Here is a 26001-nt window from a genome sequence, read left to right as displayed (position 1 = left end):
CCCTCCCTGCTGCTGCAAAGGGCTGTGGCCATGGGATGGCTGGTGATCTCCTGGGGATCCTCCTAGGACAAAGCCAACCAGGGGTTTTATTGTGCTGCAGGTCTGCAGTGACACGCTCCCCTGGATGCACGGTCCCGGAGGGCACGATGCTGCGTTATGGGGTCATGGGGCTGAGTCTGACCCTGCTGCTGCCTGTCTCCGTTTGCTGCTTTCTCACTTGCCGTGCCACCCCCTCTCACATTGCAGTACCCTAAGTCAATTGAACTGATGGTGAAAAGCTCATTGCTGACCCCCCGGGACATGGCTTTGGTGCCATACGCCTGCTCCAGCTGTGCCTGCTACTGTTGGCATAGCAGGAGAAAAACCTCTACGTATATACATATATACACACACAAAAACATACAGCTTAGCCATTGTAAAAATAAAAGATGTGTTACTGGTTCAGGCCCAAACGAGCCCCTGAGCTTGCACTGACAACTGGTACCCACGGTCGGGTAATAAATAAAGAGCGATGAAACCGGGGCAGGGCTGAAGCTGCAGAACAAACCCCACCATGGGCAGCGATGCCCAATGTTGGGGTGCGTTTTGGCAGCCCCCCCCTTCCCCTGTGCGGGGCGGGGAGGAGCGATGCCCAACATCAGCTACCGTTGCTGCTCACGGGCGAGGTTTGGGCAAGGGTTTTTTAGGCAGCCCCTCCTGCACGTCTCGGTGCTGCCTCGGTCGCCCCAGCTTGCAGATGCTCCGCTCCATCCCTGAAGCAGAACCACGGTGCTGGGTGAAGGGTGTCCTCCGTGCTCAGTGGGTGCTCGGTGGGTGCTCGGTGGGTGCACCGTCTCGCCCCATCGCTGGCGGCCGCAGCTCCTCGTGCTGAGCAGGGGCAGGATCGGGTCTCCAGCTCAGGCGAGCCCGTCCTCCCACAGCTCAGGGGCACGTGGCGGCCGAGAGGTGCCGGCGGAGATGCTCGATGAAGTCCGCTTGGGACTGCGGCAGGACGCGGTTAATGACAGACGTGGGGATCCAGCCCTTTGGGAGAGAAAACACCACCCCCCCCGAATTTGGTCCCGCTGGGTCAAAGAGAGTTGGGGCGCCCAGCCCCACGGGGAGGAGGGCGCGTTTGCACGCAGGGGATGCGCACCCCTTGCTGTCCCACCCCAAGCGAACGCGGTGGCACTTGCCTTCAGGTCCATGCTGAGGAGCCAGGTGAAGCGGGTACGGTCGGGGTCCCCCGCCAGCGGCTGCAGGACGATGCAGCTCAGCCGGGACTCGGCCCTGCGGTGGGGCAAGGGCGCAGGCAGTGAGGGTCTGACACGGGGGAGTGGGAAAAGCAGGGTAAGGAGATCCCAGAGCAAACGCAACAGGTAGCTCTCGGCGTGCCTCCCTTGCCGTACCCGCTGCAAACGTTCGTGGCTGCAGCCGTGGTCTCCCCCCATGCAGGGACACGATACCGCGTGACGGTCACTTTTTTTGGTGAGGGGGGGCTTTACCTGATGCACCCTTCCTGCAAGGGCAGCGGCTCGACGTGGGTGGTGGTGCCCACCAGGTAGACGGCCGTCTCCCTCCTCCCGCGGTGCCGCACGCTGACGAAGTCCCGCTGGCCCACCAGGTTGCCCGGACTGGGAGCGGTGACTTCGTGCGTCACCAGCGTGTCCGTCCCGACGCGCTGCAGGACCTACCAGAGCAAGGAAGGTCCCGGGGATTAAGTCCCTCCTGGGGACATCCCTGCCACCCCCTTACTCCTGCCCTGGGGGACATTAAGGCACCTTGAGGACAGCAACCTGGGGTAGTGGCAGGAGCAGGACCATCAGCAAGATAGGGGCTTGGGGCTGGCACCTGGTGATAATTAAATCCCCATCCCCTGCAGGCTATTAAGGGGGAAAGTGGGTGATTTTTGCAGCCTTTGTTATCTGGGGTGGGTGTCTCTCTGTCTCTATGCTATTCCTTTTTCTGAAGGGACAAGGAAGTGGTAGCAATAAATAAGCAGGGGCTGGGTAGCATCTGAGCCAGCTCAGGTGAGTAAGGGGAGGCTGTCGGAGGCTGGCAGCTTGCTCAGGGATACACTGTGATTTGGGAGCTGTGAAATAAGGCAACTACTCAAAAGAAGCCCAAGACAACACATAAGCTTGCTGGGGGTGCCCCCGCAGCGTGATATATTTGGTTTTGCCTCTTTTTTTTGAGCTGTCTGATTCCCCTGAAGGACATCTCCTGTGACATTAAAGTCTGAGCAACATCGGAGTCCCCCAGTGCGGAAAAACCTCTGTGAACCGGCACCGTGCAGAAAAGAGAGCTTGGAAACAACACGTTTCTCAGTGCCACACCAGTAAAGCACATCTTCTCTCCCTGGGGTGATATCCTGCTTTTGCAGGAGTGTGGAATTAGCTCTAATCCTTCAGCGATCTTTAAAACCTCGATAAATATGATTTTTTTGGATGCTAGCAACCCCGGCGATGCAAAGTCGCGGACCGTCTGCCCGTGATGGCATCCTTTGCCGCCTGTGGTGCATCCCTCCCCACCTTACCTTCACCCGGCTGAGGGTCGGGTTCCACTGGGGCATTTGCTCGATCCTCTCGAACAGCTCCCGGTGTAGCCGTGCCACTGGCACGGCCAGGACCACCTCTGCCCGAAACACCTTGCCCAGCCCAGGGAGGGCAGCGCTGGACACGGTGGCCCCGGCATCCTGGGAGAGCAGACAGCCTGCATCAACCCCAAATGCCCCGAGAGGCATCGGCTACACGCTGAAATGCTTTGCTAATAAATCTTCCCAGTCCTCTTTTTATCACTGCTTGGTTTACAGGCAAAAGCTGTTATATCTAAATCATGACACTATGATTGCTTTTTTTTTTTTAAGCTCCTTTCTAGCTAAATTAAACAATTCAGCAAACAGCTTAATGAACAAGCACCGTAAATAACAATAAAGTCGCAATCTGTTGGGTTTTTCTGCCGAAATGCTCCTGGCTTTCCTTGGGAACAGGATTATCTGAGTTTCCCCTTCCAAACCTTTTCCTGCTGTCTATTTACTTTGCAGATTTGCTTGCGAATGTGCTTAAGGAAGGCTTGCTTGGAAACCCTCTTTGCCGTGCACGCTTTTGCACGGCACGTCTCCTGCGCCCGCGGCTTCCCTTCAAGCAGGAGGAATAAGAGAAGCAAATCTCCCCTTCCCAGACTCATTTCTCCTCCCGAGAGCTTTTCTGGCATGAAGCAGCAAAGGCAAGAGGTGGCCGGGTTTTACCAGCATCGTTTCTGCCTGCCAGCTGGTGTGCTGCTGCAGGATGCTCAGCGCTCGCTGCAGGGCTGTTTCTCCCTGGGTGATGTAGGAGAGGTCCATGCTGGAGAACCGGCTGGGGCTGATGTCTCCGTCAGACTCTGGGCACGTGGCTGAAGGAACAAGGCAGAGCAACGTGAAAATCCACCCCCCCCCCGGCTTCGCCTGTGCACGTGGCTGCACGTATAGAAGTGCAAACGGAGCTGGAGCAGAGGGTTTTGCTGACCCAAAGTCTTGGCTCTTACACCTTCATTTCCACCACGCAGCTGGTGCCCTCTTGGGCTGGGGGAATGGCTTGGTGTAGAAAACCTTGCTGTCAGGAGCATCCCTGGCATTCATTCGCTGTGTCTGGGCTGGCTGCTTGGAAAGCTTTTTGAATTTGCTTTCCAAATCAATTCCCGGTTACACTGTGGTACAAATTGCACGTTGCTTGGGTATTATTAACATTGCATAGGCAGCCTTTGGACCGAGCCACGCTTCAAAAAAAACCCAGATGAATTTGCCAATTTTCAAGTCTTTAGGTAAGTGGTGGAACTAGAGACACAGCAGACATGCAACAAAACACTTTTAAGTGCCTGTAACCTCTGCTAAAAGCTTTGCCTGCCTGTATGGTGAGCCAGTGCAATTTGCCTTCCCAGAATCTCAGGGTCTCCCTGCTAACCCAGTTTGCCAGCAGTACGGGGAATGCTTTTAAGCTATCAGAGAGCTGGAAACCAGCCCAGCAATGAGAAGACAGTTAACTCTGTCCCTCCAAATATGGTCAAATCGTATGGAGAGGGGTGCGTTTTAATACGCATCCCTCCATCATGCATTGCAAGGGGGTTGTGAGCAGGGCTAGGAAATGCCCAAGCGCCTGGGCTGAGCTTACCTGTCTCCTTCCCCATCAGCCTCTGAATATAACGAGGAATTTTGGAAGGCAGGCGACGGGAGCCTTTTACCACCAGCCCTCTCACGTCCTTCTGTACTGCCGCAACGGCTGTTATCTTCAAGCCTAGGGGAGAGACGGGCAGGCTTTGGTGAGCACGGAGCGTGCAAGGAAGATGCCGTGGTGCTCCACGTCTCTGCTAGAAGTTCATTTGCAGCTGAGACCGAGACTACCCTATGCGTGATACAACGCTGGAGGAAAATAGGCGCATAGATGCGACATTTCCAAGGGAGCACCTCCCAAGGGGATGCCCATCAGACGCAGACTTAGCATCTCTTTTCTGCCTGTTTTTCCCAAGGCTGGGGGCTGCGGAGGGGGAAGGCGAGCGGTGCTTACCGGGCAGGCGGCGGAGGTGGTCGTGGGCGATGCCGCAGCACAGCTTGACGGTGGCCCGCAGCATGGCGTGGGAGCGGGGCTGCCTCCGGGAGCACGCCGCATCCCGGCGCGTCTTTATAGCCGGCCCGAAGGCCGGCACCTGATGATAGGACCACGCTGCCAGATAGCAGCTGGGAAGAAGGAGTACTCAAGGACAAGGCAAGCGAGAGGAGGGGCCGGAGGGAAAGGCCACGCTTCCCTCTGAATGAGCAGTCCCTGCCTTTCCTCCTGCCCTGGGCAGGCGGCTGTGAATGGACGTGTCCCCGGACACGGCTGAGATGGATGGGGCGCGTTAGTGGTCCCCAGTGTCACTCGATCGAGGACTGCGGCGGCAAACAAGCTGGCAAAGGCAACCAGGGCACTTGCATGGGGGGAAGGATGGGGTGGGAGTTGAGAGCAACGTGGCTTTGCTCTCGGGGAGCGTGGAAGCTGCTGTTAAAGCCGTGGTTGTAGAAAATGGTGCTTCTTCCTATGGAAACTCCATAGAAATTGTGGTGGCAGTTGCTGCTGTTGTAACTCCTCAAGTAACTCCTTATTTTCCTCTTTTCTACTTTACTCCCTCCTAATTGTCCCCTGCAGACCTCTTGCTCAGGGTGATGGTGGGATCACTACATCTTTTGGCATGAAGTTATTCAGTCCTTCCCCTTGTGTTTTTAATTGCCCCTCTTAAAAGGTTAAACATAAAACCTACTAGGTCACTCCCTAACATACAGCCACATTGTATTCCTCTGGCCCTTTGCAATACCTGCTTTTTCAAGTGCTTTGAAAACCCTGCTTGATTTTTACGTGGAAAGGCTTTTCCACCTGTATGTGCCTAAGGGGTTGGATGCCTTTGTTTCACTTAGCATCACTATGGCTCGCTTTACCTTCAGTCTCTGAGACTGCAACAGCCAAAATACTTGGGCAAGGAGGCCAGGAGGGCTTTTTGGCTTCAAAAAGGGTAGGAGGGACTTCAAGGCTTGCAATCTGGTGTGGTTGTGGCAAGCAGATCTCTTGCTGGGAGGGGAACAGTCCTTCCGTGCGCCCGTGCAAGCGCTGCAGGCAGCTGCCTGCGGACCCCTGTTCCCTGGAAGCTCTGGGGCTGTCACAGCCATGATGGAGGCAGTCTGGTGAATCTATACAGTATCGCATGTTGATTTAATACGTGTATTATTAGGAGCGGAGCAGCAAGAGAGATGCCTGTGGATGGCTTTTGGGCATGGCAGAATAACTGCAGCGGAGGGTAATTGAGTAAGTGGGAAAAACAGCAGTAGGAAACGACTGTTTTCAGCCAAAGCTGATGGAGTTAATTACGGTTATTTGCTCTTTCTGACTCATAGTGCTGGGTCCCTCCTGGTGAGCGCTCACGCCAAGGAGCAACCCCTCACCGATGGGGTGACCCTTGCAGCCTGCCCGGCATCCCGGCAGCTGAGGAAGGGAGCAGCCCCTGCCCATGCGGGGAGATGGGCCAGAGCAGGGGCTTGTCCCTGTGTCACCCTTCACTACCTTGTCCCACACGGGAGCTGGGGGCTCCGGCTGTCCCTCCAAACATCTGCGCTGCTAGTATCTTGTTTCCTATAGCAAGCATCGCATCCCTTCGATACTCCCACTATTGACAGGGATGGAGTGGGTGGAACAGTCTCCTAGGAAAACTTCAGCTTTTTTCCCATGGGTTTTGGCCCTGCTGTGCCAGAGAGATTTATCCCAGCCCTGGGGACTTGTTGGCTCAGCTCAGGCAGTTCCCAGGCTCCCTGCCTGATTCACCAGCCCCGGCCCTGAGCTTTGTCCCCTGGCTTTTCCTGCAGGGCTAACCTTATGGCACAGCCACTGTGGCTTGCACAGCTGTGTCCCGTTGCAGCTTCACAGCTTTCTCCCTCCATTCCTGATTGCTGGGCAGGTTATAACAGCAACCCCCTGCCAGCTGCTGCTTTTTGGATGCTCCGCTTTTGCAGTCTGCTCTGGGGTGACTTCATATGTAGTGGTACCCAGATAAGTGCTTGTGTCCATGTCCCATGCTTGCAGGAAAGCCTTGCAGATATGCCTGTGTGATGTGCATGGCCCAAAGCAGCCGCAAGCTTTGCAGCAGCGGCTTGGGAGGTGCACTGTAGCCCAATTGCAGCTCTGTGGGAGATTTGCCATTGCCAGAGCTCTCTGTTCAGCGCTGGGATTTACGCTGCTGCTTTGGTGAGTTGCAAATTGCTTTTTCTGGATTTTTTCATGGGGTCTGGGGAGTCACTGGGACCCAGCAGTTAGGAATTGCAATACTTTTTCAGCAAGCTGCCTAGGGAGGACAGAGCAGTAGCTGATAAGAGATCTGCCCCAGCGCTTTAAACCTGCACCTCCGCTAGCTCCCAGAGCGAGCCGGTCCCTGCCAACAGTCTATCCTCTCACACACATTCCCCTCACTTTTGTGCACACTTTCTCATGTTAGTTTTGTCTCTGCAGAAAGCTGTAATAGACAGGCAGATAATGTTTTATCTCCCCATTGGGTGAGCGGTGTCCATATGCTCTCCTGAGGGCTGTACGAGATGTCCTGGGAATAAAGTGACTTACAGAGGAAAAGAAAATATCAAAAATTGCCTGTGATGGCAAGACCAGAGGCCAGGAGAGGATGGCATTGCCAAACGAGACCCCAGCTCAGAGCGGTGAGGGGCTGCCGTGGGTCAGCCCTGGTCCGTTGCCTGCTGATGCAAAGGTCCCACGACCTTGGGTGCTGGTTGCAGGACACCCGTGGGTGCAGGGTGCCGTGGCCCCAGCTCCTGCGTGGCTGCAGCGGAGCGGTTTTGGCCTGACATCTCCACCAGCTTTGGCTGCAGCCACTGGAGGTCACTGCTGATCTGCAGCTCCACATGCAAAGCCACTTTTGGAGAGGCGGGTAGGAGCCCTGCTCCCAGGTGTTGGCTCTGGGCTGCTTTGCCTCTAACCCCCTGCAAAATCCCTGGGAGCTGGGTGGCTGCTGGCACGTAGGACCTCCACTAGAAATAAGATTTGGCACCTCCAACCCTCCCCGGTTATCCCTGTCCCCTGCTCCTGGATGCAAGGACTCTTTGGGGACCCACCATTTCCAATTGCCTGGTCCAGTGTAGGACCTCCTGGGAGGGATGCTGGCTTGGGGAGCATCCTACACCTCCTGAGCAAACCGCACTGCCAAATGTGAAATGCAAGGCCTGTAACCCGCACTTCGGGAGGCAAAGGCAGAATTTCAGGAGCTAATTCTTCCCTCGTTGTTCTCGTCAAATAGTCTGTAATGAAGTTAGCTAGTAGGAATAATGTCCATTTTAAGGAAGATGCTTTTATTCATTTCACCTCTTCTTGATCTGGCCAGGGCCCTTTCTGCCCCCTTTGACCAAGGTGGCTCGGTGTCCCGTGTGGTGCTGCACCCCAGCTCTGTGGGTGCGATACAGACAGCATTGGGCGTTTGGAGCTGAAAAGTCCCTTCTAGGAGGGTTTTGGAGCCATTGCCAAAGAAATGGGTGGAACCACATTTCCAGTTCCAGTCCCAGCTATAGCACCTGGCCCCTCTGGCAGGACAAGTATTGTCCTTCAGAACCAGAAGTTCAACCGATTTAGGGTAATGCTGTTGCTCAGCACTTAAGTAAAACCTGAACTAAAATCTTTTGGGGTTTTCACACCCCCTGAACACTGATGTTGCCTTGTTTACAGGTAGTGAGCAAACTTCACTTATTTGTTTAGGGCAAAACTGATCTGCTATCTGTTGTAAGAGCTCACCCATCAGGAATATTATCCTCTCCCCACCCCAAGGGGTAAGGGTGGAATTTACTGATTCAGCCTGTGCAATGCAAACCTCAGCTGAATGACAAATCTGACTCTCTAAAGGATATTTAGAGAAGGAGAAGGGGGAAAGAGAGCAATGGAAAAGGTCCTAAAAGGCAGGTGGGTGCCTCCTGGCTTTGGCTGAGGAGCAAACACTGAGGCTGAGAGGTTTTGGGTCCAAACAGTCCTTCCCAAACACCTGGCAGACCAGCGTGGTTTTGGATGGGGATTAAGGCTTGTGCAGGTCCATAGGTGGTCACAGGGGTGGTGCATGCCAGCAGAGGTTATAGCAACTCATCAGTGTGTAAAACATAGTCTGAGTCAGCCCAAATCCTGACTGTGAGGCAAGAGGAGTGGGAAATAATGGGATGCTCCTGGTGAAAGGGTGATAGATGGAGAGCAAGTGGGACTCGGAGCTGCTATCAGCAGCTCAGCAGAAAGCTGAGCAATGCAGCAAGGGCGATACGGGCTCCCTCCTCCCACGGTCATGCAGGGATCCTCCTGTTCAGACCCGAGGGCAAGTCCCAGGGCAATTACTCTTCATGTCCTTGAGTCCTGCTCTGAGTGAGACTGCTCTGTAATCAGCAGAGCCTTGATGCAGGGGAAGCCCTGATTTTAAGCAAAGTCTTGGATGGCCTCCAATACCTTTGCAGAATTTGGCAGGAGAGGATAAGGCAGCGTCTTTGGCCCCATGGGAACCCTCTTGCAGGGCTGCTGTCATCCCTAAACAGTGCTCTGGGGGTTTCTAGGAGCAGAGGTAGCCCTCTTGTCCCCATCTTGCAGCCCTGATGGGGCATTTAGCTACGCGTCTCTGGGGCACCCTAAATATGGACCTAGAAAGCAGGTCCCTGGGGACCTTTGGCCATGCTGTTCTTGCTGGAAATGCCTGTGCTGTGGGAGCTGCTTTCTGCCTCTCTCTTCTTCCCAGTTGTGTGTCCAGAAAAGTTAAGAGTCAAATCGAGAAAATATAAAAATGCATGCCATTTATTTCTGTACATAACCAAAGCGCTCGTAATTAGCATCTCCAGACGGAAACCCAGACAAGTTTCCTCCCCCCAAACGAGGAGGCTCAGTGCTACGTTGTCAGGCTCATAAAAAAAAAAAAAATTCTCCATGTCCCTCTTCTTTCCTAAAAAGCAGGTTTTATAATACAAAAAAAAGGGCTAAAAATATTTCAAAGGCACATTCTTATCAGGAAGGAATGAAGAAATACTGCTTTTTTCCTTGTGAGCCTCCCTCCAGCGCTGGAGAGGTGCTTGGTGGTTGTGGCTGATAATAATCCAACTTGAGAGGAGAATGCAAAACAGAATAACAATATTTACTTGAAGCTAATTGTAATTTCACAAATGGTCACCAAAAAAGCCCAAATATCAGCAGAAAAGGGAAGCTTCTGTATCTCTTTGTTGCTGGAACGCTGCCTTCCAGCATGTAGGGTTGAGGTGATCCTATCTCCATCTGCTGCCTCGATTAAAAGAGAAGAGGAACTGCTGTTCAGGTGATAAGAGGGGGCAGAGGCTTCTCCATTAATATGTAAACTTTGGATCAAGAAGGAAGACTTTGGATCAAAAAGAGGCTCTAAGCAGAAGTCACCTCTCAATAGATGGGTTTTGAATCTGCATGCATCAGCAAAAGGCACATCTAGTATGTGCTGGCTTCTATAAAGAGGAGGAGGAGGATGGGATGGACATGTGATCCCACTAAACTTTTCCAGTTTGGGTTGAATAATGTCCACCCTGAAGGATGTATACCTGAAGTAACAGCTTTGTAACGTTTGTCTAAGCTCTTGTGATAGGTTCTCAAATCCAGGAAGGACCACATCAGCCAAAAATGATCTCCTGCCCTCCATGGCAACCAGCATCTGTATTTGCCCTATAGGATTGACTGAACCACCAATAACTCATTAAAAAGTCATACCCAAAGGACGGAGATCTTTCCAAACACCTTGGCACCTTGTGCCCACAGTTTGAAATAATCTGTTTCGCCAGTTGAGCATTCCTGACTTCAGATCCAGCTCTGCGTGCCACCCCTGTTAAAATAGTAGTTTCTCTACTTCCAGCATCTTCACCCCATGCTGGGAGTCCTGGTAATCTCAAAACACCTTTTTAATCCACTCTTTGCAAACACTAAAATGTTTGTGCTCTTGTGGTTTTTAATTACAAATTTCTATGACCTGGGATGATTCTTGCAGCCCTGCCCATCTTAAAGGGGAAAACATGAGGAAAAATTCAAGTGTAGACCCTAGAGCAGGAAGCAGTCACTGAGGATCAGCGTCACAAGGGGATATGCAGAGCTGCGATGAGATGCTTTAATGCCTTGGAGATGCCAATGTCTCTTCCCTTTTTCCTTCAGCCAGTTCTTGCTCTAGTTCCCCCATCTCCTTCCAGCCTCCCCCAGCAGCTGGTGAGTCCCCAGCATTTTTTCCACATTTTAAAGCTCCATCTTCAAGACAGTTCTCCCTGTTTCAAGGTGAGGATTGAGGCTGCTGGTCCATGCTCTTTAGAAGGGTCTCTTGCAATTTGCTACACTCTCCCTTGCTCTGTTTTAACTTTGCCTTCTTTTGCCCAATTTTGGGGAAAGCTCTGTGGGCTGCATTCCTCTGCCTTGTTCATTTTTAATTTTTTTTTTTTTGGCTCTGAGTGTGAATCTGATTCCCGCTGAAATACAAGCTGTATTTTAAGGGCCTCACCCTTGCTGCCTGATGTGGCACCAGCCAAATTCCTGGCAACAGAGTGCAAATTCCCCCCAAGAGCACTTGGATGGCATCGAGCTGTGAGGGAGCTGAGTTGCCTTCGTATGCAAATAAATGCAAACACCTTCAATTAATCCCGAAACAACAGAATAATTGGCAACAGGTTATGAAGCATTTTGTCTTGCTTCTCTGCCTTTCTGCCTGAGGATTATTCTGGGGTGAATGTGTCGTGGTTGCATTTAAAAAAAAAATAATTAAAAACCCCACACCTCCTCCAGAAATATTTTTTCCCATATTCCTGGACAATTTGGCAGCCACAAAACTGTGCATTAAAGGAGGGTCATTCACTCCCTCTGTGGGGAACCTCCTCCCTACTGGCTGCAGATGTGCTCCCTCCTGACTGCTTTGATATATGGGGAGAAAACATGTCATTTTGGGGCATAGGCTTGCAGAAGGGTTTCTTGGGCTCTGAGAAACTCATTCATTCGCAAAAGAAGGCTGTTTTGCACAAGGACCAGTTTGGCTTCCAGCAAGCCCTTCCCCATGAAGGGGAAGAGTTCAGGCAGGGGAAATCTCAGCCTTTGGGGTGGGGAGGGCAGGTTTGGCTCCTCCAGCCCCAAGCAAGGGGTGCCTCTGGCTGTCCTGCAGCAGTTTGTCTAGTGGTCTCTTCTGATGCCCCTATTGCAGCATTTTTCTTATTAAAAGATGGTTGTGGAGGAGTTGGGCAGAGTCCTTGACAGCTTGTGTCGGGTTCACAGAGAACTGGGGTGTGCGGCAGGAGAGGGGGCAGTACCCAGTCCCAAAGTGCTCTGACTCCCCTATTCTTCTGCCATCAGCAGGAGGTTGCAGACCTTGGAGTTGGCCCGGTGCAAGGCAAACTCCCGCCCGGGCACGGTGCCCTGCCTGCCTTTTCGAGTGGTGCTGCTCTGGCTCCCGGCAGACTTGGAAACTGTGAAGATTTCTCTGTGGGACAAGGCGACAGCAAGGTGGTCAGGAGGCTGTAGTGGTGGATCTCATCCTCCTCCCAGAGCAGTATATTTACCTGCAGAACTTCTCCTGATGGGGATGGAAGTGCCATGCCTAGACCATCACCATGAACTTGTGGTGTCCTTTACCCCCTCCCTACTGGTTTCTACCCATCCTGCTCAATAAGTGTACAGGCATTAATTGCCTCCTCTCCCCAAGAAGTCCTCCTTTATGTCAAACACGTCGTGATGTTTCTGCAGTATCTGGCCATATCCAGAGCTTACCTGTACGGGACCTGCTCCTCTCTCAGCTGCAGGCACATGAGCACCGGGCTGCTGGAAAACCTCAGGACGGTGTCAAAGTGGATTGAGGTCTCCACCTCTGTCTGGCTTCTCAGGGTGGCTTGGAGGAAAAGGGCATCTAGTTCTGCCTGGAAATCAATGGCAAGACTTCCCCTGCGAGAGGGAAACACATGGGTCCGGTCACCAAGCAATGGCCCTGTGCTGGGTACCATGCACTGGCACCAAACAGCCCCATAAGCATCTTAATTTTAGGTTTGGCAGTGGAAAAAGAGTGTGTAACTAATGCCTGCCAGACCCCTACCCAATGTGTCCATCAGGCAGGACTGGACCCAGCAGGAGAAGAGCAGGGGGCTGTGGAAAGCCAGCCTAAGGTGGAGCATGCCTTGCGCTGGGTGCTGAGCCCTCCGGGTCCCCAGAGCCAAACAGTTTCCCACCCACTGACCTTGTGTTGATGCTCGTTTTCAATTCCTGTTCCCAAATGCTCATGTCCATGTCGGCCGAAATGTCAAGCCCCAGCCCACCCTGGAGTTTGACGGCCACTTGCAGGCCAGACTGCAGAGGAATGACCTGGAAGATGGAGAAGGCAGACCTTGCTGTGACCGGGCACTGCTCTTGGCTGAGCGGCTGATACCAGCAGCGACTCGTGGCTGCTGGGACTACCTATCCCAACTCTGCAGCTGGGCTCGTATGGGAGGAACTTGAGCCTCCTAAGTCCCATGGCAGAGCCAGCTATCCCGCTGTTCTACCAACTCCAAGAGACGTCTGGCAGTGCCACCTCGCTCTTAGGTCTGCGTCCGCAGTGAGTAACATACCTAAAATCCACTGGCTCATGCTATGGGATTCCCTAGGATTTGGTGTGGAGGCAGGTCACCCCCCGTCCTCCCCCCCCCATCGTGTACCTGGTGATGGTCCATCAGCAGGAGGTTCCCTTTGACCACGCTTGTGGGTTCTCTGCTGCTTAACAGGACCTTGGCCATTAAGTCTGTATATCCCCGAAAGAAGACGATCGGCCGCAACTGAACGTCGAAGAAGATGGCAGACATCCCAGCCGTGAGCTCTGGCTCCTCTTCCCCTTCCAAGACGTTTTCTCCCAGCATTGACTCCATCCCTTGTGCTTCAATAGTGACCTAAAACACAGAAGCGGAGATGTGAAAACTGCATGGAGCAAAGCTGGAGAGTCCGTTTTGTGCCCCACAATGCTATTTCAATTGCTATACTTGTCCAACCCTTGGGTAGGGACCCTTTGAAGCAGGAGGATAGTGATGGGGTGGGTTGGATGGGGCATTCAAACTCTCCCTGAGCACCTTGCAGAAGCGGTGTCACATCCCCTGTTTTTTGGGGGGGCAGGGGACTCCCTTCTCCTGAGCAGGTCTGTCTGGCTTCACATTGGTGATGGGGGGTATGCATTTATGTATTTCTGATACAGGGCACACTGAGTGCAGAGGTGAGGTCAAGTGCCAAAAGGAGATTAAGAAGGGACACAGATGGGGCAGTGGCACCACTGGGTTGGTGCTGTCACCCCCCCCCCCCCATGTATGTGCCCCTCAGCCACTCTCCTGGCAGCACACCTGAGCTGCATGAAGCCTCTGGCCATGGCTGAACAGTGAGAAGTCAGAGATGCTCTTCCTCAGGAATCCACCCTCCAAAAACAGCAGGTCCAGCTCAAAGGTGGAAAGCAGGTCCTGGGTGACTGAAAGGCAAAGACATGCCCATAAGCATCCCTGGGCAGTGCCTGGCACATCTCTTTTGGTGAAAGAGTCACTGAACAGTGGTGAACCATAAATGCTCTGAGAGCAGCAGCAGGAGATGAAGGCTGACAAGAAAATAAAGAGCTCATAGGTAGGATGTGCAAGGCTGCGATCCTGGCAAGCGCATCCCCTGTGCCCAGTGCCGCTAAGTCAGCACTCAGCAGGATGGGGTGCTTTCTTAAAAGACCTCATCCAGATTGATTGCAGGAATTGGGAGGTCACTGGGTACATCTAAAAGCAGCATCCTGAGAGCTCCTTGGTAATATGTAAGCCTCCTCAACAGATTGTGTGGCTAGTCCTGTAGAGCTGTCCCATCTATGGTCAGGGTGGCTGACATGCACAGATCTTGTACGTTAACTGTTAAATATCTGATAAAGCTAAATGATTCAAAGGGTGAAGCTTCTCTGCACCATCTCCTTCCATTCTTGCAACAATCAAAGGATTTAGCATTGCAATGTTTTTCTCCCAGGTGTTGGCTATTTTGCCTTCACCTACCTCCTACACGGCTAGGCTGAGCTAATTTGAAGAGGGACAGAAATGAGAGCTGAGGGGCGAAGATTTAAGCAGATATTTAGCAAGTGTGGAATGTTGCAGTGTCTCTGAAGTTTGATGATTTTTATCTCAGTACAAGGATTCTCCTCTTTGAAGAGCTTATTAAAAATACCTAAGGAACTGAGGACTGGAGCTAAATACCTTGACTTATCAGGAAAATCATAGAAACTCCCACCTACAATGCACCATTAGTTTCATCTCCAGCTGAAGTTCCTCTTTCAAATTAGCAGGATTTGGGAAAAGTATGTGGCACAGCCCAGCCCTTCTGCTGTAGGGGTGTCAGAGAAAGGTGTATATATATATCTATATATATATCTATATCTCGGGTGATGGCAACTAGCCAGCCTCAGCTGGTGCAGGGGCACATGCTCAGAAACATCACACTGAGATTTTGGGGCATTTCTATAAAGCTGAGGCCTCTTCTGAAAGCTGCCTTTCCCTATCAGTTCCTCCTTCAGCCATTTGAGGGGACTATGGGATCAGTGTTCTCTGTGGTGTCACCTGTCAGAGGTCCTGAGAAAGAAGAGGAGATGCCAGCTTTCGAGAAGAAGTTGTAATTATTTATCTGTGGGTCTCCCATGATGTCTTTCATTATCTTCCTAGAAGCAAGAGGGAAAGGGTATGTCAGCACTGGGAGAAAAGGAAGGGAAAATGTCAGTGGTCATTACAGAACGCTGTACAAAGAAAGGAATATAGATTTCCAAAGTATTTCTCTTCGTTGCTGACTGATCAGAGAAGTGTGAGCAAAAAGACAACGAGCAGACAAGGGCTACCCTGGAATTTCCCTCTCCTCTGGTTTATTAGGATAAACCAGTCAGAGATTTTTGTGCAGCTTTTGCTTAGCTCTGAAAAATGTTAATGCTCGGTTCGTTTTGTGCAGATAGGAAGATTAATGCAGTTACAAATTGTGCACCGCCCTGCGAGGCAGAGCTTTGGCCTCCAAGGACTCTGCCGAAGCCACGAGCCTGGATCCTGCTGCCACGGGGCAGGATGAGGAGGGACGGCAGGATGAGGAGGGACGCCAGGTTTTGGCTGGCTGGGTGTCATCTGCATTAGCAGCCCTGCTGTTTTCCTCCTGCAGCAGGGAATTTCCAGGCAGCTCCAAAAAGCGATGCTAGCATGCGTGCTTATCCAGCTTTAAAGGCATGTTGGGTCAAAAGCCACAGCTGGATTGTGGAGGAGGAAAAAATAGCAATGTAGAGCTAGGGGGGGAAAAAGCAACCTTCCCCTCCAGACCCACCTTGCTGGGTGGTGGTCAGCACGCAGGCTGTTCTGGACTTTCAGCAGCAGAAACGTTGCTGTCTCTGTCTCCAGCTCCTTGGCAGCCAGCAGGATGTTAATGACATCCATGGGTGAGGGCTCGTTATCTAGGAGGATTTCTGCAGCGGCCAGGCGACACGTTTTTTCATAGTTCTTCCTCTTCTCATGGAAAATCCTCCTCATTGCTCGCTTCACCTGACGTGAGAGGCCAATTAAAATGGTGCTGTTTAGGGTGGTGATGTGCAAACGGTGCCTCTGATTGCACCCCAATGGCTTGGCTTTGAATGGGAAGAGGAGCACCAAGCCTTGGCAGCTTCGTTTCGTACCTTGCTGGAGATGTGCCGAGCAGGGAATTGCCGCAGGGCAGATACGGCTGCGGTGGTGATGGTGGTGGGACCCTCCTCGGCATGGTCAAGGAGAGTGGGGATGGTTTTGGGGAGCGCTGCGTTCCCCAAGGCCAGCAGGTAAATGACCACCTTGGACTCCTCCTTGGCATCTCTTAGCCCTGCGAGGATGGTTTCCACCCCACGCTCCACCTCCTGCTCGGGGTTGCAGGAGGGCAGAAGAGAAGGAGAATGAGGGGAGGGACAGGTAACATTTTGGGCATTCCCAGAGGCGGGATGGCAGGGGGTCTGAAAAAGCGAAGCATGGAGGTTTGCAGAGAACCCACCTGCAGCCCACACAGCTTCTGCCGGCATAGCTTGCCGACCAGAGAGCCCACGGCAACTATCCCTGTCTCCTGGACCTCGGGGGCCAGCTGCTTCCCATCCAGCTTGTCCTAGGCACCAGGAGAGGGGTATTAGGAAATGGTGGAAAAAAAAAAAATGGGGAAAAAGACAGAGGAGGGTATGCTTTACCTATTATCTCAAAGTGTTTACCAAAAAAGTAAGGAAAAATTAGTTCTTGCCTGTCTTGAAGGAGACAATGCATGGTTTAATTGGATAAAATGCTGATTTTTCACAGTGGCTTTTAATTAAGCTTTTATTATCTGTAATGCACTGACATAAAGCAATTTCTGCTGAATGCTTTTCCTCGGAGGAGCATCTACTCCCATCACCAGTGTCCCATTAAAAGCACATAAAATAATCCCATAAGCGGGAAGATATATTTCTACAGAAACTAATTTCCTTTTCCAGGAAAATACGCTTGCTGTTCCCTCCTGGCTGAAATGGGGTGAGGACCTATCTGGGACTCAGGGAGGGAGAGAAATGTCTGTACTTACTAACACCAGGTGGAGAAGCTGTCCTGAAGGCCGGGGAGAGAAAGCTGCTGCGTAGAGAAACTTCTCCAGCAGGGATTTGGACTCCTTGCTGAAATCCAGAAAGTCCGAGAGAGCAGCCAAGGATGCCACTGACTGTGCAGCCACTGCTGTCTCCACAATGAAAGGGCTGGAGCAAGAAGAGGGAGGTAATCAGTGGCATGACCCACTGGTAGACCTGGAGAAGAAATAAGGTACCCTGTGCAGTTCCTCACCCCCCTTTCTCTTCTCCATGCTTTGCTCTTACTTTGAAACTCACGGGAGCTTCAGTTTATGGGTTAAAAAAAACCCTAGAAGGTTGGCTCTTGCTCCAAACTCACCTATGTCTAAGTATTTCACTGCAGAGAGGAGCCCAGCCCCAGTGGCCACACTGACAAGGGATGGATGCTATGGCCATGGGTGGATGGTCTGTAAATAACAGACCTCCAATGATATTTGCAGAAAGCCTTGCTGGAGCATTTGCTCTGCTCCAATTCCAGGGGAAAAAAAAAAAAAAAAGCCATGCAGTGTTTGTACAGAACAGGCATTAAGAAAAAACAGAGTATGTTTGCACTAGTGAGGACAGCCAGGACAGCTGCCTGGACCAGGTACGGTGTATGGACCAGCACCAAACGACCCGAGCTGCCAGGGCCAGGAATGACTCTATGTGCCAGGGCTCTACATGCACAGAAAGCCAATTTTGGCAAGATAGCTCCTGGGAGTCTCACAGCATCTGCTCGGGCGCTTTCCTCAGCAGCTGCAGAACATCTTTCTTCTTGGCGCTGCACAGCATCTGGATGAACCTCAGGAACTGCTGCGTGGTCGCCACCTTGGAGGTGTCCGTTTTGACTCTCTGCCTGTCAAAAGCCTTCAGGTAGGCTCTCAGCTGCAAAGATGAGGTTTGTTAAGTGGAATTTAGCCTCTTTTACACCTAATCCTGAATCATGGGATTATGTTTATACTTGGGAAATATTTAGGAGTGGGAGGAGCCCATGAGGGTCGCACAGTTGCCTGCAGGCACCTACTGCAGCCTCCCACCCCCACTGCTGAGGACTTGTGCTGAAGCCCAAACGCCCCAATCTGTGGTATGTGCCAGGAAAAGAGCAGGAGAAACTGTGAGCATCACTGGTGCCTGAAAGTCATGGCAAGTCCAGATTTCCTAGGTGAAAAGCCTGGAGGACTTGAGGAGGCAGAAATAACCCTTCCTTTGTCCTTGCTAGCCTGACCTGCGGTGGAAATGTTTCCTGACCTCAGACCCGTGATGAGTTTAACCCAACTGGATGTGCCAGCAGTGGACCAGGTTGCTTCTCCCGTCACAGAAACGCAGCTATGTCTGGAGGGACAGAGGGGTCTTTCCACCACGGGTAGCAACATTAGACACTATTTAAGAGAGGTAACAAGGCAGGCTGCTGCTCTACAGCGCTCCTGGGGCCATATCTTGCCTCGACAGCGGTAACCGGCCCCTCCAAATGCACCATTGTGGTTTAACCCCAAATCCTACAGCCTTCTTCTGCCCGCCCAGGTGCCCAGCTTGGGGGAGAACATGGGGTGAATTTTGGGGGTGGGTAGCATCACTGACCGATGGGCAGTGGGTGCAGACCCTCCTGAAGGGCAGGCTGGCCATGCCCAGGGGCTGGTGCCGTCCCTCCATGCCAGCCAGCGCGTCCTCAAGGCTTTGGCCGGCCACCTCTGCTGGGCCAGGCATCGGAGGAGACACTAGTTGGAGCTGCTGCCTGTGGAGGGAGAAGAAGTTGTTGGGAAGCTCTTCATCATTTACACCTGCTGTGGCTCAGAGGCTGCTTGGGTTCATACAGGTTTGGAGAAGGAGCAGATGCGGGGGGAAGCTGTCAAAAGGTGTCTGGTGTTCCCTCCGTGCCATGCCCAGCTGCTGGACCCTGTCCTCCTTGCTGCCTGCACCAGGCTGTGCCAGAACTCCAACAGGTGCACCTTCATCCCATGCCAGGCTGCCCAATTCGGGCAGTGGTATGTGGGGACATCACTCACCTTGAGCTGATTTTGATGCCAGTGGTGGACCTCAGGGCTGGAGACACCGTGTGGCTTTCCTCTGCCAGCACCGACTGGAGGAGGTTGTCCTTCACCACGTACTGGCTTTTGCTGGTGGGCTGCCACTCGACTCCAAAAATCTTGAAAAAGGAAAAGAAAGGAGAAAAAAAATGCAACCTTTTCTCTCTTCCCCTCTTCCCAGGTGATTTGTGTCCTCTCTATGAGCAGCAAAAGAGCTTTCCAGACCACAGTGTCATCCGCTTTGCTTGCAAAATTTAGGAAAGGAAAATCCGGAAGAGCCCAACCTCTTCCCAGATGGAGAAGGCAGCGCCAGGTGAGGACCACGGTGAGGGGATGCTCTCGCCGGTGGCTGCTGTGGGGACATGGACTGGTGACACTGGGCAGACTTTCTCTTTCATCACAAGGTGGTGTCACCTTGGCTCAGCCACAGAAGGAAAGGGGAGCAGGGAATGCTTCTGCCTGGCATGGGTGATGCCTGGAGACTGCAAACTGGAAATAAATGCCTCCCAAAGCCTTGCCCTTCCTTCAGGTCCATTTGACAGTGCTAGCTCCGTAGCTGCCCCAACACAGCTGCATGGCGTGGGAAGAGGTATGGCCCTCAATGCCAAAACCCACCTCATCCTGACGAGCATCAGCAAGGACATTCTCTGAGCGAAAGAGAAAGGTAAGCAACAGCAATTTCCACCGAGCTTATGCCAAAAAATGCTCGGCTTCCTCTCTGTGTGGTGACCTTGGGGAAGCTCTCTGGATTTTTTTCCTTCCGAAAGAAATGACGCACTTGCTGGACTTCACCTCTGCCTCGTTCCCCAGCTGTGGTGAGGGGAGCGCTGGTCACACCAGGAGATGTTATCGGAGCAGCTGGGCTTGCATGTGGCAGGTCTTGGGGAAGGGGAAGAGGTGAACTATGTGCAAGTGGTGGTTTTTGACAGCAAATGGCATTAGCAATAATAACATCACTATCTTAATAGAAATTTCCTTATCCACAGGCTTTGCCTTTTACAGAGCGGGGCAGCATTGTTATTTTGCTGCCACAGCTATGGATACAGACAAGGTCCAGAGAGCTGCCTCAATCCAGACGGCAGGCTTGTGGGAAACCCCTATTTCCAAAAACGTGCTGTGCAGGTTTTGTTACTTGCTTGGGTAAGTTTCCCATGATTCATACGCCTGAAAGCTTTTATTATATGAACACTCAGAGTTTGACTGCCAGGTGTGGAGACCCCTGCCGAAGCCTGTGGGCTCTCTGTGCGGTGATGTCCATTTTTATATTGAATTCAGTACAATATATATATATTTTTTAAAAACCCATCAGCTTTAACCATGGCAGATCTAACTGCATTAAGACCTGCAGAGTTTCATCTATTTATGTCAGGGCTGAATGCAGGCTACTGCTTTAAACAAAACAAGCAGTTGTCTTTGGTCCTGTCCCCTGTCAATCTAATCCCCAATCCAATGAGTCTGAGGTCCAGAAAACGTTTCTGTATCTCCACTTTCCCAAGCAGGATTAGCTGACGGGTCAGAAGTGATAACAAGGATGGGGATGGGATGACCCAGGACATCTTTTGTGCTCCTACCCACCTCGACACAATACGCTCCTCCCGAGGTATGTTGTTGCATCCCACTTTGGGTATGGGTCTAAGAGCTAGAGTCCCATCCCAGGCTGGTGCAGAAGGCTGAAGCCAGCTGAAAGTGGGACTCTAAAACCCACCTGCAGGAAGATTTTGGGGACAGCCCTGATGTACTTGACATAAGTTGAGCCCACCACCGCGAGAGCAATGGACTTGCTTTGTTTATGGAGGCGAATCCAGAGTTTGGCTTTGCGCAGCTGAGGAGATCTTTTGTCTTTGTGATGGAATGGTTGGACACGGCATACGTGACTTCGCAGCTCCCAGAGACATCCTCCTGAAACGCAAATGTAAGTGACCATGGGTAAGGGTGATCAGCTTTGATCGAGCCTGAATAAAATGATCTGTGTCGATGACAGACACAAAGAACAAACTAATAAATAGAAAAATAATCAAAAAGCTAGAAAGTGGGCCATATTTGGGCATGTTAGATAGCTCCAAGGGTAGGAAATTTGCTTTTGCAAATTCAGGCTAACACCAGCAGCAGCATCTTTGTGCCTGCATTTTGGATTTTGAGGATATTTCATGTTGTTCACAGGTCACTCCAGCATCAGCTGAGCTCAGGAGGGAGAGATTTCCCTGCTAGGTTGGGTGAAGTGAATCCCACTTGGTAGAAATCCCTGTAGATTTTTTTTTTTTCCTCCACTTTTCCCGCTGCCCAGGGAAAGACGATGATTTTGTCAGTGTGCCCATTCCTGAAAATCATCTACAGATGATTTTTTTTTAATTGATGTTCATAAACCCCTTCTGTCTTTCCAATAGTCATCCTTGCTCACAGCCCAAAGGCAGCTGGATCAGCAAAGCCCATGATGTTTATCCTGAATTTTGCCTCCTCTGCCAAAGCACCTGGGCTGGCTGCTTTGGGGCCGGCTCTCCTGCTGCAGCACGGTCCCTGGCTTTTGGGCAGGATCTGGCCCCAGCTGTGCACCTACCTCCACTGCGGTACCCGCGTGGGGCTGGAGCTGGAGCAGACTGATGACGCCTCGCTTCAGGTTTGAGATCAGGATGCTTTCCGCTTCGTCCCCGTAGAAGGCTTTGACCTGGGAGGGCAAGAGGTGATGTCTGCCTGCGGGGGTGGCTCTGCGGGCTCTCTGCTGCCTTCCCTGCTGAAAGGCATCTCCCCTGCAACCTAAGCAACACCCTGTAGATACCCAAAGATTTTTCACAAGGAGGACCCTAACCCTCAATGGCACGGGCTTTGTGGATACACGCTCACAAATTTTCCCTTTTATTCCCCGTGATGGTTTTCCCAAGCCTTAGAGGAGAAGGTCAGAAAGGAGCTCACATCCCACAGTAAGGGCCGAGGCCCTTTTCACACAGGATGCTGCAGCTCCAGCCAAGCCTTCAGCCCCTTTGGAGGATGGGGCTGCATCTAGGGTCACACTGGAAGACCTGCATTTGCCATCCTCTCCAGTTCCTGGTGTTCTGGTATGAAATCAGAGGTGGAGCAGGAGTTTGTACGGGCTTTGTAGCTGGGAAAACTTGGGATGTGGGCAGGAGTGCTCTGCAGAGGGCATAAGCAAGCCCAGGAGGTGTCCAGCTGACCTTCCCGCTGCTCCAGGAGATGAACACCGGCTGCTGGAGCTCTGCCCATGCCTCCTGGCTCAGTGCAATCTCTGCAGGGGCACCTCCAGTGCCGTCCTGTCTCCTCTCCTCTTCTGGCTCATGTTGGGCTTTCAGGTCGCGGATCTATGACAGCAGAAGATGGCAGAAAGCAGTGACCGAGCACATCTGCTCTAAGGCTGCTGGGCATTTTACCTGCAGGCGATGGCCTCTTGGTCACAGAGGTCATTTTTTCAGGTGGCTTGGACTAGAAAGTGAAGGGGGTAAGGAAAGACGGCATCACTGCTCCCAGGAGGAGTACCTGGCTGCAATGGATTTACCACCTCACGCACCTGCACCTGGAGCAGCTCTTCCCCACCAGGGTCCCTCCAGAGACGTTGCAGCTGGACCAATGCCTCAGCCTGCAGCCAGGCTCCCCGCGGGGACCCTGTGGACATGTGGTCCAGCTGGAGATCCAGGGAATAGCGGTACTGATACAGGGTCTCAGGCTGGAAAGAAAGTGGCCGCAAATCCCCTAAGGAAAGATGCAAATGTTGAAGGTACATGGTCAAAGACCTCAGTCCCTCTGCTTGCTGCAGCCAGCATCCTCCACCCTAGGGAGGACCTGGACCCACAGGGATGCTTGTGACCTGCATCACTTTGCCTCCTGGAAGTGTCATTTTTACGCCAAGCAGCAGGTAAAACTGACATGTTTGGGGGAGAACGTGCGAAGGTTTTCACAGGAAATTATTTGTGCCTGCGGTTTGGATATTTGAGTGTTCTCGGGGTGACAACTGCTTCCTGCTTGCATTTCCAGTCCTGCCTTAGAAATGATGGCCAGAGGGGGGGGTCCTCTCTGGGAACCTCAGGACTTTTCGAAACTACCAGAGAAACACACTTTAGTCCTGAAGCAAAGTTTCCTGAGCATGCCCGCAGACAGGAGGGATGTCTCTGAAGTGTTTTTTCAGCATTGTGCATTAACTGGGGCAATGCTAGTATTTTTATTTAGGGGAGAAGAGAGGTCATATTCTTCATATTGTGTGTTTCCCGTCTGAACTGCCAATTCTTAATTAAATCACTGACTTTGTGATGGGGCAAAATGAAGTTGATGGGGCAGCTTAGGATGAAAACTCCTTGCTTTAATCTCATTTATCTAGAATTATTTGGAATCCCTTCTTTTGTTCATATACAAATAGGATTGTAGGGGGGAGGGTTGCCTTTGCCATGACATAACCAGCCTAATCTATTTTCAAAAGTAATTTGAAATTCTTTTGCAAATCTGATGCACTTGCTGGGCTTCTGAAATGTTTTGTAGTTTTGCTAGTTTTGTTATAATGACAAATGGAAGGAATCGATGGAAATCCAGCTCACTCCCTGGGGCTTCCTCCATGAGTCAGCCTGAAGAGTTTCTATATTTCTGCACTGTGTGCAGTTTAAAAAGCTCCAGCTCTCTGGTTTTCCTTACCCCCCAGGGAGGACTTCCATGGTCCCCAAAAATTTCCCCGCCTCAGGAGATGCTCAGTTTGCATTTGTGGCAATAACTCTTCCCTCCCCAGCCGGAGACTGGGGAGATACTGTGTTATGGCGAGCCCCGGGAGGCTCTTTGTGCACCAGGATGAGCATCCCACCTCTTGGGGTATCCGGACCCCATTGTGTCCCTGGACCCAAAGCAGCCCAAAGTCTCTTACCTTTTGCTGGGGTCACGAAGGAAAAGCAAAGCAGGCAAATGTATCCCAAAAACGCCTGCAGATTCATGGTGGGCTCTGGGAGCTGGGCGGGAGACGGGGAAGGAAGGGGGGTGAGAGAGGGACTATACAACAAAAGTGGGCAAGATTTGCAGCGTCAGGCGGTGGGGCCCAACCTCCCTATCCCCGCCTTACACATCCAAGGAAAAGCAAATAATTAAACCTTTGCACCAACCCCCAGCAGCCACGGAGGGTTTGGAAATCAGCTGAGGTTTGCCAAAGACCAGTGGGAGGGGAGGAAAGCTGCAAAAAAGAGCTGCCAGAACCATTATGGGGTGGGGAAATTACCAATTTGCCTTGATATGGGAGGGGGATGCTCAGAAAGTTGCTCTGTCTGTTGGTGAACCATCTCTTCCCACCAGAAGGGAAAGGGGGAGAAATGGTTGCTTTTAAAAGACAAGACCCAGAAGGGGGAAGGGGGAAAACTGCTTTTCCAAACTTTTAGTTAGAGACTGGGATTTGCAGCCTGGAGGCTCAAGTTACTTAAAGGGCCAGGCTGGAGGGGGATGGGGAAGAGCCCGCCGATGGGTCGGAGTATGAACACAATTACCTCCCCCCCCCCCAAAACAGTATGAGAAGGGGTTTAGGGGATGGGTGCTTTGCTGGTTGTCCTCCACACAGCCTGCTAACCCCTTGGCTCGTCAACCGTGCATTTTTTTTTTTCCATGCATGAACTTTCTGATTGCTGAGTTTAATTGGTTCCTAAAGACACCGCAGACTGGAAAGGGCCAAAGTCCCTATGAGGTGGGGATGGAGTGGCTTAGAGTCCTGTGAAGTCTTTTTGCCAAAAAGAGCGGGGCACATCACCCCCTTCTTGTACAGGGATCTGAGAGGCAGTAATGTCATTATAGAAGCAATCTGCACATTGTGGTGGGACCAAAACCCAATGGGTTTGGTGTTACGGCATTTTCAAGGGCATATCTTCCAGCTCTGCGTCACCACTGGGCTTTCAGGCTGCTACTGGGACCTGAAAAGCAGGGCAGATCCAGCTGTGAGCTACCTGGGGAAAGTCCAGCTATAGGTTTCCCATATGTGGTGTCTCTACTTGGTCCTCTGATTGTCTTTATAGACAAATATCCCATATTTAGATTGAAGCATTTTCTTCTCATTATTGTCTTACTTGCTGGTCTTCATTCAACAGTTTCCTTTTGAGTGACAACCATTAGGGCTGTCCTTGAGTTGGCTGCTCAAGATGTACCCATGGGGTGTGACACCATTAGTTGGGAGGGTCTGCCTGCATCAGCTTCTCCTGGGATGCATGGACCTGGGGGCACTTCTGCTCTGCCAGTGTGCTCTCAGAGAGCAAAGCACACTGGGGATGGATGGAAGTCCTGCTGAACACAGAAAGCTTTAGCCCTTTAGCCAGGGTGGGGGGAAAAAAATGAGATATTTCAAAAAGCAAAGTGGTTGTTGAGGGTCTAAGTCCCAAAAGTAAGGTGCCAGGGTGTTCGCTGGTTGCAGCTAAACATACTACCTGGAGAGGAAAGGCAAACAGAAACAGCTTGTGAAAAAGACCCTGCTGATAAGGAGGCTTCAAACTCACACTGAACTTTGGCAGGTTTGCTTATTTAGACTTGGCTGCTGAGTCCTTCCAGGACCGGGGTGTGGGAAGCCGACAAGCTGCAACCTGCTTTCCCGTAGGCAGCTCTGGACTGCTGATTGCTACCCACTGCGAAGTTTGAGAGGTGAAACCGTGTGATAGTCACTCAGCAGAGTTTTCCCAGTGGTCCCAAGGAAGGGAGTTTATCCACTGCCTGTGTTACTGGGCATGAGCTGCTGAGCTCCCACTCGAAATCTGCGTGGGAGGTGTCTTGCTGTCATTTCATGAGTGCCTCTGTTATAATCTCATCCTCATGACAAGATAGCAATAGGCAGGGAAAGTAGTCATGTAGCTGGAAAGTCACCAGGGATGGGATTTATCTCTAGGTTCCTAAATCAGGTCTTTAGACTAAACCAATCATCCCGGATCCTTCTAAAGGCAGCAGAGAGAGGTGTCTTTGG

The 26001-nt window shown here is 51.8% G+C and overlaps 2 protein-coding genes across 2 annotated transcripts; both read right to left on the bottom strand.

The window, feature by feature from the left end:
* Positions 1–921: 921 nt before the first annotated feature.
* On the bottom strand, positions 922–5958 carry LOC138687927 (steroidogenic acute regulatory protein, mitochondrial-like). Its single transcript, XM_069797625.1, has 8 exons — positions 5927–5958; positions 4521–4690; positions 4128–4250; positions 3227–3372; positions 2516–2674; positions 1485–1669; positions 1176–1269; positions 922–1023 (listed from the first exon to the last, which is right to left on the bottom strand). The coding sequence occupies exons 1-8, from the start codon at positions 5956–5958 to the stop codon at positions 922–924; spliced, it is 1011 nt and encodes a 336-aa protein (XP_069653726.1).
* A 3322-nt stretch (positions 5959–9280) lies between these two features.
* LOC104315272 (microsomal triglyceride transfer protein) lies at positions 9281–24061 on the bottom strand. The gene is made up of 18 exons (XM_069795834.1): positions 23944–24061; positions 22609–22790; positions 22259–22402; positions 21646–21753; positions 20874–20990; positions 19071–19210; positions 18646–18799; positions 17795–17952; positions 17052–17217; positions 16500–16607; positions 16156–16368; positions 15810–16024; positions 15071–15168; positions 13838–13959; positions 13169–13396; positions 12712–12836; positions 12252–12422; positions 9281–11964 (listed from the first exon to the last, which is right to left on the bottom strand). Exons 1-18 carry the CDS (start codon positions 24008–24010, stop codon positions 11820–11822), a joined length of 2661 nt encoding a protein of 886 aa, XP_069651935.1. The 5' UTR covers positions 24011–24061; the 3' UTR covers positions 9281–11819.
* Between the last annotated feature and the right edge of the window lie 1940 nt (positions 24062–26001).

The sequence above is a fragment of the Haliaeetus albicilla genome, chromosome 11 (genome assembly GCF_947461875.1).
Source record: "Haliaeetus albicilla chromosome 11, bHalAlb1.1, whole genome shotgun sequence".
In the NCBI taxonomy this organism is placed as follows: domain Eukaryota; kingdom Metazoa; phylum Chordata; class Aves; order Accipitriformes; family Accipitridae; genus Haliaeetus; species Haliaeetus albicilla.
Note: the sequence above shows the minus strand (reverse complement) of the source record. Positions and strands in the feature narration are given on the sequence as shown.